Source organism: Macaca nemestrina, chromosome 1, assembly GCF_043159975.1.
Source record: "Macaca nemestrina isolate mMacNem1 chromosome 1, mMacNem.hap1, whole genome shotgun sequence".
In the NCBI taxonomy this organism is placed as follows: Eukaryota; Metazoa; Chordata; class Mammalia; order Primates; family Cercopithecidae; genus Macaca; species Macaca nemestrina.
Window position 1 is genome coordinate 98535572 of NC_092125.1, and position 12224 is coordinate 98547795.

Consider the following 12224-nt stretch of genomic DNA (forward strand, 5'->3'; position numbering starts at 1 on the left):
TCCTTGATAGTTCTCTATGGTTTTCTTTCCTTTCGGTTTGCCCCTTCTCAGTGTTCTGTTTTCGGCTTCCCTCAACCTATTCTGCAAATGCAGGTATCTTTCTCTCCAGCCCATTTCATGGCTTCAACAGCCATCTATATGCACATGCACACACACCTCAAACCTTTCTTTTGGGTTCCCAACCCACATTAGCTAATATCCCAGGGGCACCTAAAACTCATTATCTCCCCCTAAACGAGAAAGAAAATGGTATCATTATTCCCCAGTTGTCCAAGTCACAACATTGGTACCTCTTAATCCAATCTGTATCTCCCCATCCGCACTCTCCCTTCCACAGGCAGACGCCTGGAAAAGAGCCTCACAACTGCTCTCCTTGATTCTCATTTGGTCCCCTCAATTCATCCTTCACACTGCACGCAGCGATCTAAAATGCCATAAAATTGTTCACACCTCTGTTGAGATTCTTCAAAGACAATGAAAAGTCTTAAGAATAAAAATCAATTAATTTACAAGGCTTCGCATAATCTGGTCTTCCCCTATCTATTACCTCTTTCTTAAGCCACACCAGGCTGTTGGCAGCTCCAGAACGTACCCGCACCATCCTCCCCACCCCCAATTCCCAACAGCCCTACACGGATCAGCTAGGCGACACTTGCTACAGGAAACCGGCGTTCAAAAGGTAAATGCTGAACGAATGAATTCCGAGACGCGATCTGAGCAGCGCTTTCGGCTCCGGATCCGGGTTTACGGAACGTCCGGGTTATCAGGAAGCTCAGAGGAAAGGTGAAATTCAGAACTTGACCCTTCACTCAAGTTCTCCAGACAAACCGATCCCCGTGCTATTCCGCCCTTATGAGTCATGGCTGCCAATCCCAGCCTTTCAGTGGGTCTTGAAGTGGCCACCAGCCAGCTGTGGCGCCACCAATGTTTCCACATTCAAGAACGCTATCCTCTCCCCATTCCTTATTACCGCCCTAAGCAGCCGTCAAGAAAAACCGGCGTTGCCAGCTTGCCCCAAAGCAAGATGGCTGCCAATCCCTATCTGTCCTCCCGAAGTGAAGCTATCCACTCCCCGCTTAATGCCGTTGCCAGGCTGCCCTCACTTACTATGGCTACTGCGGCTCATGTCTCACTATGGCCTCGAAGCCGCCACTAACCGGCCGGGTTCCGGGAGGCGCCGTTCAGGATGCAGCCACCCCCGCCCGCCTCTCCCCTCCCCCACGCCCGCGGCGGCGGCGGCGGCGGCGGCGGCTGGAGCCCGGATGCGGCGCCGTGAGACAGGCCCGGGAGAGCGGCGCGGATGGATCCAATATGGCGGCGCCGAGCCTGAGCCGAGAGTGAGGCGGAGGGGCGGCCGGAATGGGGAGAGGGAGTCGAGCGGGACGGGGCGGGGCCGGGCGGGGCCGCAAAGGGCTTGGGGAAGGAAAGTGGAGGGGGAGGCGGTGGCGACGTCCAGCCTGAGAACCTCAAGAGAGGGAGGTGACGGGACGCTGAGAGGTGGGGGAGGGGAGCTGCCGAGGGGGGCGTGCAGGGGAGATGGCAACTGCGGGAGAGGGCAGGGGTCGAGACCGAGGAGTGAGGGCATGGGGAGGGGCGTAAACAAGGGCTGAGTCTGGGCCCAGCCAGGGGTATTAGAGAGGCCGAGGTGGGGAGTGGGGCTGCGATCCGCTCGTATTGAAGTGGGTAGGAGCAGGAGGGAGAGGCTGAGGGTGTGAAGGGGAAGGGGGCTGTGGCATGTGGTTGGAGGGAGGACTGGACTCTGATGAGGGGTGTTGCGAGGAGGTGGGGAAAGCTCAGAATTGGAGTTTAGACGATTCTGGGGGGCTTCGAAAGTGTTAAATTGGATGTGGGAGGGGGAAGGGCCTAGGGGAGAATTTGGGTGGAAAAGGAGAGAACGGAGGTTTGGGGAATGGAGAGAGTGTCGGTGGGAGGAGGTAATGGAGAAAGTGAGAGACTGGGAGGAAGAAAGTTTGGGAAGAAGGAGTGGAATGGGAGATAGGACAGTGGAGCTGCACGGGTGATAGAGGTTCGGGGGTTTCCCTTTCCCCGGGTGAGAGGAGGAGAGAACAGAGTTAAGCAGCATCAGTTGCAGCCAATTCTAATTGCCAGGTCCTTAGCTTTTAAGAGGGTGGGAAGGGCAGAAGGGAATGGTCATGTGGGTTTGCAGAATTGGGGTTGGATGAGAATTCAACTGGGTTTGTTTTCCAAAAGACTCCCTAGCTTACTGTTCCCTTGTTTTTCCTGCTTGGGAAAATGGGGAAGCCGGTGTCGTCCAAGTGTGGAGGAGCAAAGGACTTTTCTAGTTTTTAGCATTAGCAATAAAAGAGTGGGGGAGCAGACATGGCTATATTGGAACCCTATATGCTAAGGTGGAGGCTCTGGAAGTCTGAGGAGGGAAAGACAAAAGATAGGGTGGCATCTAGACAGGCTAATTAAATGAGTGCTGTAGTTTCCAGACCCTTTTGCTGTTTAAGTCTAGAAGGGAGGGGGTAACATGGATACTGTATGTAGAAAAACTTTCCCTGGTGAAACATAGATGTATGAGTGGATGCTGCGCCATTAGATATTTTGTTCTCATTGTGTGCTAGTTAAGGGAAAGGGCCAAAGGTAGAATTTGGAGGATAGTGCTGGTCTGTTGTAACCACTTGCCTCCCAGTTTTTTCTGAAGATGAAAGTTAACAATATTGTAACAAAATAGGAATAAGGAATTGTGGAGGAAGACGAGAAGGTGCCAGAGGGTAATTGATTTTCCCAGAAGTTCTTAAATTTGGGAGCTTTCTTACCGCAAGCCATTGAGACTGGAAATTCTTGGAGTTGGTATTTTTGTAAATTGACTAATAGAGAGTTAGGGAAGCCTGGAGACTTGTTGAGGGTGAGTTCTCTAAATGTCTTCAGGCTTGTCTGTGTACTTTTGCAACGAGATTGTCTAATTCTATGGGCCTTCGAGGTTTCAAAGTAAAACTTGAAAATTAATTATTTTCCTCTCCTTATTTGTTTTTGTTTTGCTGCTGGCTGTGAAACTTGTGCTAGGAAGAGACCTGGGAAATTAAGTTTCTTGCGGAGGTAAGTCTGGAACTTTTTTATTGTTTTCAAACAATGGAAGGGAATGGAAATAGCATGAGAGTTATTTTGAGGTTGGGTCTCTTAATGAGGAGGAGAATGTCAGGGAAAATGAGTTTTCATTCACCCATCTGAGTGCATGAGATCTGTTGTAATCACTGTTACTTCAGTTAATTGGAGATAGGAGGGAAAAGAGAAGGAGATTTAGATGTCTTGGGACAATCCCCCAGCTTTGGTTTGTTATTGTCTAGTCTTCTTGGTCAGCTCTGAAACTTTTTTTTTTTTTTAAACATATGGAAGGCTGTATTCTAGTACATTGTCTACTAAATTTTGCCCTTGGAGGGTTGCTGGGACACCTTCCTTCCATGGGAAACTTTTCCTCTCACTTTCTCTTCTAGCTGTTGGGGGGGTTCCTGGCATCTTTATTTTGAAAACATACTGTGTAATTTTGACTTCCAGATATTTGATTACATTTCCTAGTTCCAGGAGCAAGAATGTACTCTTAACCATCTTTAAGATTTTCTATGTAGTTTTCATTTCAAGTTTCAAGACACCACTTTTTTTGTAGTTCTTCTACAAAAAAGAACTACAAATGACTTTTGAGGACTTCTGAGTCAGATATCTCTAATTCTCCTATGAAATTACAAATATCATCCCTGTTCAGAAAAGATGACTGTCGTTTTCATTTCAAGACAGCACTCTTTTTTATTTCTTTCATGTGGCTTTCCCCTAAGGGCTTCTGAGAGAGCCAAGTACCTCAAAAACTACAGCTATTCCTGGTTGGGATGAGACCAGACTTTGCTTGGAAGTAGAAACATAGTAGAGAAGGACCAATCAGGAGAAAATCCTGAAGATACCTATAGACTGTCTGTTGGCCCTTGGCTGACTTGGACTTCTCTAAAGAAAAAAGTAAAACTCCAGGAAATACAGCAATTCCTCAGAATCAATTATTCTTGGGAAACTGTAGGGGAGAATTCATGTGTTACTGTCTCACATAGAGCCAGACCAGTCAGTGGGATCAGGACTTTCTGTGTGCTGGAGTTTTGTCTCTTGGTATTTGGCAGTGTTTCAGATACCAAGACTTGAGTTCTAATCTGTTCAGAGGGCTACATTCTCCTCACCATTCTGATACCTGTTATCTAGGATCTCTGTATGTTTTAAGTTGAGCTCCCTTGCCTCACTGCCACAGAAATCTGAGTATATTTTGGTTTTAGAAGAAATTGGTCATGTTTTCTTTTCTAATTTTACTAATCAGCTGAACTTTCATCACATTTTTTTTCCTTTTTCCTTTTTTTTTTTTTTTTGAGGCAAGGTCTCAGTGTGTACCTCAGGCTGGAGTGCAGTGGTGCGTTAGAGTAGCTGGGACCACAGGTATGTCCCACCATGCCCAGCAAATTTTTGTTTATTGTTTGTAGAGATGGGGTTGTGTCATGTTGCTTAGGCTGGTCTCGAACTCCTGGGCTCAAGCAGTCCTGCCTTGGTCTCCCGAAGTGTTGGGATTACAAGTGTGAGCCACTGTGCCAGGCCTCATCACATTATTTTAATGTTAAAGTTAGATTCTTGGAACCCTTATCTGGGTTTCATTAAGTGAAGAGGGCTGCCCCTTAACCTGCATGACAGTATCCTCATATTTCTCCCAAGGACATGGCCTTGAGGAACTTACATATTTCTATGTTTTGCTTCACTGAATAAGCAATGTAAGTCTGATTAGTGACCTAACAAGGAGAGTCTGCTACTCATCCAGTTTCAAGACTTTAAAGATGGCCCTGAGGCTTACGAGCAGGATCCTTTATATCTGTCTTGCAGAGGATTACATTTCTAATATCCCCACGGAACTCTAGATTGAACTAGGTCAAAGTAGACCTCCTGGGATGGGGCAGAAGTGGGTGTAGAACTACCACCTGTTCTTCAGCTGAATGGCAACAGCAGGTGACAGAGGACCCAAGGTTGGAATGGCATGAAACACCTTAGTGCAGTTAGACTTGGGAGTTAAATGAATGTGTATGTCCGATAGGCTTTTCTTTTCTTCCGGAATGTTGTTTGATGGGTTTGGACTGGGGGGACCAAATGGCGTCTTCTAGATCTAGTGTGGAAAGTGACATGCATTCTTTTGACCCTTCATCATGCTCCACCTAGAATAGGGTTTCTCGTCCTCGGCATTATTGACATTTTGTGCTGGATGATTCTTTGTTGTGGCAGACTGTTCTGTGCATTATAGGATGTTTCTTTTTTCTTTTGAGACAGGGTCTGTCTCCGTCGCCTGGGCTGGAGTGTAGTGGCGCTATCACATCCCACTGTACCTTCGACCTCCCAGGCTCAAGCGATTCTCCTACCTTAGCCTCCCAAGTAGCTGGGATCACAGATGCATGCCATCACGCCTGGCTAATTTTTTATTTTTTGTAGAGATGGGGTTTCACCATGTTGTCCAAGCTGATCTCAAACTCCTGGGCTCAAGCGTTCCTCCCCCCTTGGCCTCTTAAAGTGCAGGGATTACAGACGTGAGCCACTGCACCTGTCTTATAGGATGTTTCTAAATATCCCTGGCTTCTACTCATTATGTGCTGATTGCAGTCCCCTTCCCCACCAGGCATGATAATCAGAAATGTCTCCAGACATTGCGACATATTCCCCAGGGGTCAAATTTGCCCCTGGTTGAGAACCACTGACCTAAAAGCTCTTATAATTCCTAGTACATTGATGATCTAGCCTGGGATCTGGGACTTAAAGGTGGCTAGTGTGTCTGTTTCCTCTCAAATGTAGGGAGTTAACTTCAAGGGATTGAAGCTTATAGAATTACATCCATAGATGCGTAATTAGGACCACAGTGCTTTCCTGTATTTTGCCTCATTTTCCATTGTGAGGGTATGTGGGGACAGTGTTTCTTCATTTCCTCGGGTTTAAGCACACTTTAAATTTGGGAACTGGGGAGCAACCGGCTCTTCTGGTTGGTTTAATGTGAAACCTACCCATCTGCTTTATCTGAGATCCTCATAATCAACAGCTGGCCCAAGGGAACAGGTGGGATAGGGAACAAGGAGAAGTTACAGGGGCTCTGAGGAGGCTCAGTTTTCTCATGTTGCCTGCTATGAGCAAGAACTTATTTTCCTTTAGCACCTTCATTTGTACCCAGTGACAGCAACAGGTGAATCGAGAGGAAGAGACAAGGAATACCAGTCTACAGTTGAATAGCTATTTTCCATGCTTTGGGTGGGGCATCTGGGCTCTCAAAATTATATATGGATTACATTTCCTTTCTACATGTCAGAACCCATGGTATAGGGTTAAGTGATCCCAGAGTGTACCTCCCCTTTTCTTAAGGGAATGAGTTTCTCTGTGCTTTCATTTTAGTTTCTCATCTGAGGAAGAGAGGACTAGTTCCTACTTACTCTTCAGCTTTCCAAGTCTCTATCAGCTTTGTTTTTCCAAAGCAGCTTATTATTTTATTGTTTCTTAGTCTAGCCTCAGTTCCTTTTTGTATAAATGGACAGAACAACCTGTCTTATTGTTGAGTAGGGTAGTGTGGTGTGGTATGGTGTGGGTAGTTCTGGACATTGCAGAGGAGGCTATGGCTAGTTAGAATATATGCATGGTAACTGAGTTACCTGTATCTCTGTTTTTAATGGGGTCCTCTCGGAATTTTGTGAGTTTGTTTCTTAATTGGAATTGCTGGAGGTGATCTCTTGGAGATTAAGTTCAGTTCAACAGTGGGTTGCTCCTACTATATTTGAGGCTCTGTCCATTACTAGTCACTAGGGATATAAAGATGAATATGACATAGCCCCTCTATGAGTTGAGTAGGATCTAATGGGATAATAAATACACAAATAATTTTAGTACATGGTGATAAATGGTGTAAAAGAGATATGCATAGTGTTCAATAAGAGCATGGAAGAGGACTACTTATCTCAGCATGGGGGTGTAGAGAATGCATTTTGAAGATGGCATCTGAGCTGACTCTTAAAGAATGAGTAGGAGTTAGCCATCTGAAAAAGAGTGATGGGGGTGTGGAATAGAGAAGGGAGAGGGGCATTCAAGCAAAGAGAAGAAGGTATAGAGAAACAAATTGCATGATGTATGTGAGCTATAAACAAATTGATAATGTTAGAGAATAAAAAGTGGATGTGGTGGGAGATGAGGTTGGGAAGGTAGGCCTGATCTTAGAAGGCTTGATGTGTGTGTAAAGAATTTGGGGCGTTCGGCCAGACGTGGTGGCTCACGCCTGTAATCCCAGCACTTTGGGAGGCCGAGGCAGGCAGATCACAAGGTCAGGAGTTCGAGACCAGCCTGGCCAATATGGTGAAACCCCGTCTCTACTAAAAATACAAAAATTAACTGGGCGTGGTGGCGTGCGCCTGTAGTCCCAGCTACTCGGGAAGCTGAGGCAGGAGAATCACTTGAACTGGGGAGGCGGAGGTTGCAGTGAGCCAAGATTGTGCCACTGCACTGCAGCCTGGGCAACAAAGCGACTCTGTCTCAAAAAAAAGAGTTTGGAGTGTTCTTATAGATAAGGAAGGGGCTATCAATGGGTCTGAAGCAGGAAAGTGACTTGGTCAGTTGTGGACTTTAGACAGCTTACTGAACTGGATGCGGCAGTGGATGGATTTAGGTAGGTTAAAATTGGTGTTGCAGAGAACTTTTAAAGTAACAGTAGTCCAGGTGAAAGATTATTGTAATCTGAACCACGGCAGTGGAGGTGGAAAGGTAGGACAGATTTAAGAAATATCTAGAAGTAGCATTAACAGGAATTTAGAATTGATTGTGTGATTGGAGATTGTGACCAGAGAGTGGACAGTATTGGATGGTGCTGTCTGGTGGAGCAGTAAGTATGAGTGACTTGAGTGGAGTGAAAGTTGTTGAATTTGAGAATTGATTAATGACTGTGTCATTGTTATTAACCATAGCCCATAATGATGGAGGAACTTTGTGAATCAAGTGCCAAACTATATAATGAATGTGGGGCTGTGATTGGTCATTGATAGGGGATTAGTAAATGACATCCATGAGGGAAGCTTAGAAGTTGGTATTGCCAAGGCCAGGTACAGTGGCTCACGCCTGTAATCCCAGCACTTTAGGAGGCCAAGGCGGGCGGATGACCTGAGGTCAGGAGTTCAAGACCAGCCTGGCCATCATGGTAAAACCCCGTGTCTACTAAAAATACAAAAATTCGCAAGACATGGTGACGCTTGCCTGTAATCCCAGCTATTTGGGAGGCTGAGGCACGAGAATCGCTTGAACCCGGGAGGCAGAGGTTGCAGTAAGCCGAGATTGTGCCACTGCACTCCAGCCTGGGTGACACAGTGAGACTGCATCTCAAAAAAAAAAAAAAAAAAGTTGGTATTGCCAAATAGTGTGATGATCAAGGGAGTACAAATGGCACAGAATTACAAGAATGCTTATTGTAGAAACGTAATAAATGTTATTTTAAATCCATGAGTTTTGGTAAATATTGATAAACTTTCTGAGCAGTTATCGTTTCTGGATGTGGTTGGACTGTAGGAAAAATGTGGAGGGATGATTCTGGGCTGCAAAGGCCAAGGATGCTTGTATCTTTGAAATCTGTTTCACAACCATTTATGTAAGGGTTACCAAGTGATTCTGCATGTATTTTCTCATTGGATTCTTAACAACTCTGAGGTATAGATTCATTCATCCCTGTTTACAGATGACAGCACTGAGAATTTGGAGTTAAGTGACTTGCTTACGGTCACATAGCTACACAGCTTTTCAGTGAGAAGAGTCAGAATTTAAACTAGTTCTTTTCTTTCTTTTCGAGATGGGGGTCTCACTCTGTCACCCAGGCTACAGTGCAGGATTATAGCTCACTGCAGCCTTGAACTCCTGGCCTCAAGTGATCCTCTTGCCTCAGCCTCCTGAGTAGCTGGGACTACAGGCGTGTACCACCAAGCCCAGCTAATTTTTTCTTTTTTGTAGGAACTGGGGTCTCCATATGTTGCCCAGGCTGATCTTGAACTCCTGGCCTCAAGCCTTCCTCCCACTTCAGCCTCCTGTGCAGCTGGGACTACAGGCGTGTACCACCAAGCCCAGCTAATTTTTTCTTTTTTGTAGAAACAGGGGTCTCCATATGTTGCCCAGGCTGGTCTTGAATATTTGGGCTCAAGTGATCCTCCTGCCTTGGCCTCCCAAAATGCTGGGATTACAGGTGTGAGCCCCTGTGCCCAGCCAGTGTTTATTTGTAAACAAACACTTTAAAAAATGTGATAAACATGTATAAAGCACTATACTGTGCCAGGCATTATTAGCGACTGGGAATATGGGAATGCCTAAGACTAGTTCCTGCCCTTGAGTATCTCATCGGTTCTTTCCCTGCCCTTTCAGTACAGTGTGGATTGCAGCTGCTGAGCAGGGATTCTGGAAAGCATTGCGTACCTGAGCCCCCAGCATGGCGGGCCTAAAGCGGCGGGCAAGCCAGGTGTGGCCAGAAGAGCATGGTGAGCAGGAACATGGGCTGTACAGCCTGCACCGCATGTTTGACATCGTGGGCACTCATCTGACACACAGAGATGTGCGCGTGCTTTCTTTCCTCTTTGTTGATGTCATTGATGACCACGAGCGTGGACTCATCCGAAATGGACGTGACTTCTTATTGGCACTGGAGCGCCAGGGCCGCTGTGATGAAAGTAACTTTCGCCAGGTGCTGCAGCTGCTGCGCATCATCACTCGCCACGACCTGCTGCCCTATGTCACCCTCAAGAGAAGACGGGCTGGTGAGGATGTATTAGGGGCTAGAATCAGGGAAGAGTTGTGGGAGGCCAGGAAGGAGCAGCATAGGCATCCAAAGGGGAAGACACATTGACCCTGGGGAGTACTTAGAGTAAGTTGTGAGGCCCATTGGGGGTTTGGACTGACAGAAGGGAAGGGTATATATTTTCCTGAATGATTACTTCTCCTCCTACAGTGTGCCCTGATCTTGTAGACAAATATCTGGAGGAGACATCAATTCGCTATGTGACCCCCAGAGCCCTCAGTGATCCAGAACCAAGGCCTCCCCAGCCCCCTAAAACAGGTGAGAAGACATTAACTCCCCCTACTTTCCATCATCAAGTAAAAGGACACTGATCCCATCACATTCTGGGCTTTGCCAGCTTAAATGAAAGGATGCTGTGCCCCACATCTTGTCCCATAAAAAAAAAAAAATCAGGTGAGGTGTTGACGTTTCTCCTAGGTCCTGTATTTGCTCTCACATTATGTCTTTTCAAGTCACATTATTTCCACTGCTTTTAGTGCTAAGTCTAAATGATTCCTTCCTCATTCCAAGAGAAGTGTTTGAATTTCTGCCTTTACCCTACTGTGTTTTCTTCCCTTTTACTTTCTGGTCAGTGCCTCCCCACTATCCTGTGGTGTGCTGCCCCACTTCGGGTCCTCAGATGTGTAGCAAGCGGCCAGCCCGAGGGAGAGCCACACTTGGGAGCCAGCGAAAACGCCGGAAGTCAGTGACACCAGATCCCAAGGAAAAGCAGACATGTGGTGAGGAAGTTCAAGGGTTCCAGAGGTGGAGCAGACTTGAAGCAGAATATAAAGAACTGCTGGGACACTAGGCAGTTTATGCTGTTCAGTGTGAGATTCACTTTGATTGCCATTGCAAAGTGAGGCTGAATGGTTTGGTGTCTGGTGGAAGAACTGCTCTTTGTGACTGTGGCAGGGGCATTTCAACTCTTCTTAGTTAATACTACATCACAGGGATGTTGTTATGACATCCTTATTGTAGGATGAACCAAGTCAAGATAGAGTATTAAAATGAACTTCTGTGCCTGGTAATTAGGAAACAATCTCCTATAAGCAAGTTGCTACCTGTGGGTAATGGGAACAGTGCTGACCTGGGCATGTCCAGTTTAAGGGAACCTCCTGCATTCAGGCAAGCGTTTCAGAGATACATAGAAATAGTCCCGGGGAAGAGGTAGAGAAGCTGTCAGGTGATATTCCCTACTTTTTTATTCTGCTGTGCTTTTCAGTTTTCAAGCTTGGGTTGTAAACTCATCCCTCACTGTAACCTCTTCTGCTCTCTATCTTCTGTTTCCAACAGACATCAGACTGCGGGTTCGGGCTGAGTACTGCCAGCATGAGACTGCTCTGCAGGGCAACGTCTTCTCTAACAAGCAGGACCCACTTGAGCGCCAGTTTGAGCGCTTTAACCAGGCTAACACCATCCTCAAGTCCCGGGACCTGGGCTCCATCATCTGTGACATCAAGTTCTCTGAGCTCACCTACCTCGATGCATTCTGGCGCGACTACATCAATGGCTCTTTATTAGAGGCACTTAAAGGTGTCTTCATCACAGACTCCCTCAAGCAAGCTGTGGGCCATGAAGCCATCAAGCTGCTGGTAAATGTAGACGAGGAGGACTATGAGCTGGGCCGACAGAAACTCCTGAGGAACTTGATGCTGCAAGCATTACCCTGACCTTTTCCCTCTTCTCACTTTGGGGACTGTGCCCATCACCCATCTCTGGAGCTTACACTGTTCTGGGGTTTGTTCTCTACCCTTCCAACCAATCACACCCCTGCCTTTTTTTTTTTTTTTTTTTTTTAAAGAAAAAGACGAAAGTGGAAGTGGTGTTCCCCTCCCCTCCCTGCACCCATGTGCCTGGGCTTCCCCTTTGTTTCCCTTTTCCATTTACCCCCTAATGTGTGTCTCTACAGCTACCTTACCACTGAGCCGTAAGACAAATGTATAGGGAGAAGCGAAGTCTACAGCACATAGTCTTTGTAAGGGATTGATGTGAACACTGCTTTTGGGTGCACTAAGGAGTTATCAATACTTCTGGCTTTATGAGAGCTCTTAAATGTCTAAAAAAACCAAAGGGCTGTGAGTAAGGGAGCTGTGTGGAAGGTGGGACTCTGAAGTGTATTTTGAAAATTAATCGCCACCCTCTTCCAAATTATAGAATTTTTTAAAAACAAAGAAGCTGTGACCCTTTCCACTCTCTCCTGGCCTCTGGTGCTGCTCCTCTCTGCCGCCTTTCCTCCATTCCGTGGCTTGAAACCTCTGCCTGATGTGGCTCCTTCCTTTTACCCATTTGTCAAACCCTCTTCAACGGAGGAACACATAAGAAGACTGGGTCAGCTGAGTCACGCCTCCCAATTGTGGTGGTATATGTGTACACACATAGGGTGGATGGAGAAGAGGCTGCTGATTAAAATACACTC

General features: G+C 46.5%; 2 protein-coding genes across 9 annotated transcripts in view; one reads left to right on the forward strand and one right to left on the reverse strand.

Moving 5' to 3' along the window:
- LOC105498197 (ubiquitin-fold modifier conjugating enzyme 1) overlaps positions 1–1247 on the reverse strand; it is a 21101-nt gene extending 19854 nt beyond the window's left edge. The window contains exon 1 of one of the 2 annotated variants that reach the window (XM_011770130.2): positions 1108–1247. The gene's annotated coding sequence lies outside the window, so the exon portion shown is untranslated. Of the gene's footprint in view, positions 1–547; positions 654–1107 lie in introns of those variants that run through there. The other variant, XM_011770131.3, reaches the window with a different exon arrangement.
- On the forward strand, positions 1201–11614 carry LOC105498198 (death effector domain containing). Of its 7 annotated transcripts, XM_071082347.1 has the most exons (7): positions 1201–1337; positions 3031–3063; positions 4368–4431; positions 9397–9785; positions 9977–10084; positions 10399–10545; positions 11102–11614. In XM_071082347.1, exons 4-7 carry the CDS (start codon positions 9461–9463, stop codon positions 11476–11478), a joined length of 957 nt encoding a protein of 318 aa, XP_070938448.1. In that variant the 5' UTR covers positions 1201–1337; positions 3031–3063; positions 4368–4431; positions 9397–9460; the 3' UTR covers positions 11479–11614. The 7 variants fall into 7 exon arrangements, with proteins under 7 accessions (XP_070938448.1, XP_011768434.1, XP_011768442.1 ...); XM_011770132.2 differs by lacking the exon at positions 4368–4431; XM_011770140.2 differs by lacking the exon at positions 4368–4431 and having other exon boundaries at positions 9402–9785.
- The last annotated feature ends 610 nt before the right edge of the window (positions 11615–12224 follow it).

Bases quoted from the DNA above. Each gene is read 5' to 3' on its own strand.
- LOC105498198 (XM_071082347.1), top strand. From the start codon at position 9,461: ATGGCGGGCCTAAAGCGGCGGGCAAGCCAGGTGTGGCCAGAAGAGCAT. The intron at 9,786-9,976 runs GTGAGGATGTAT...CTCCTCCTACAG, and splicing joins CCTCAAGAGAAGACGGGCTG to TGTGCCCTGATCTTGTAGAC. The intron at 10,546-11,101 runs GTGAGGAAGTTC...TGTTTCCAACAG, and splicing joins CAAGGAAAAGCAGACATGTG to ACATCAGACTGCGGGTTCGG.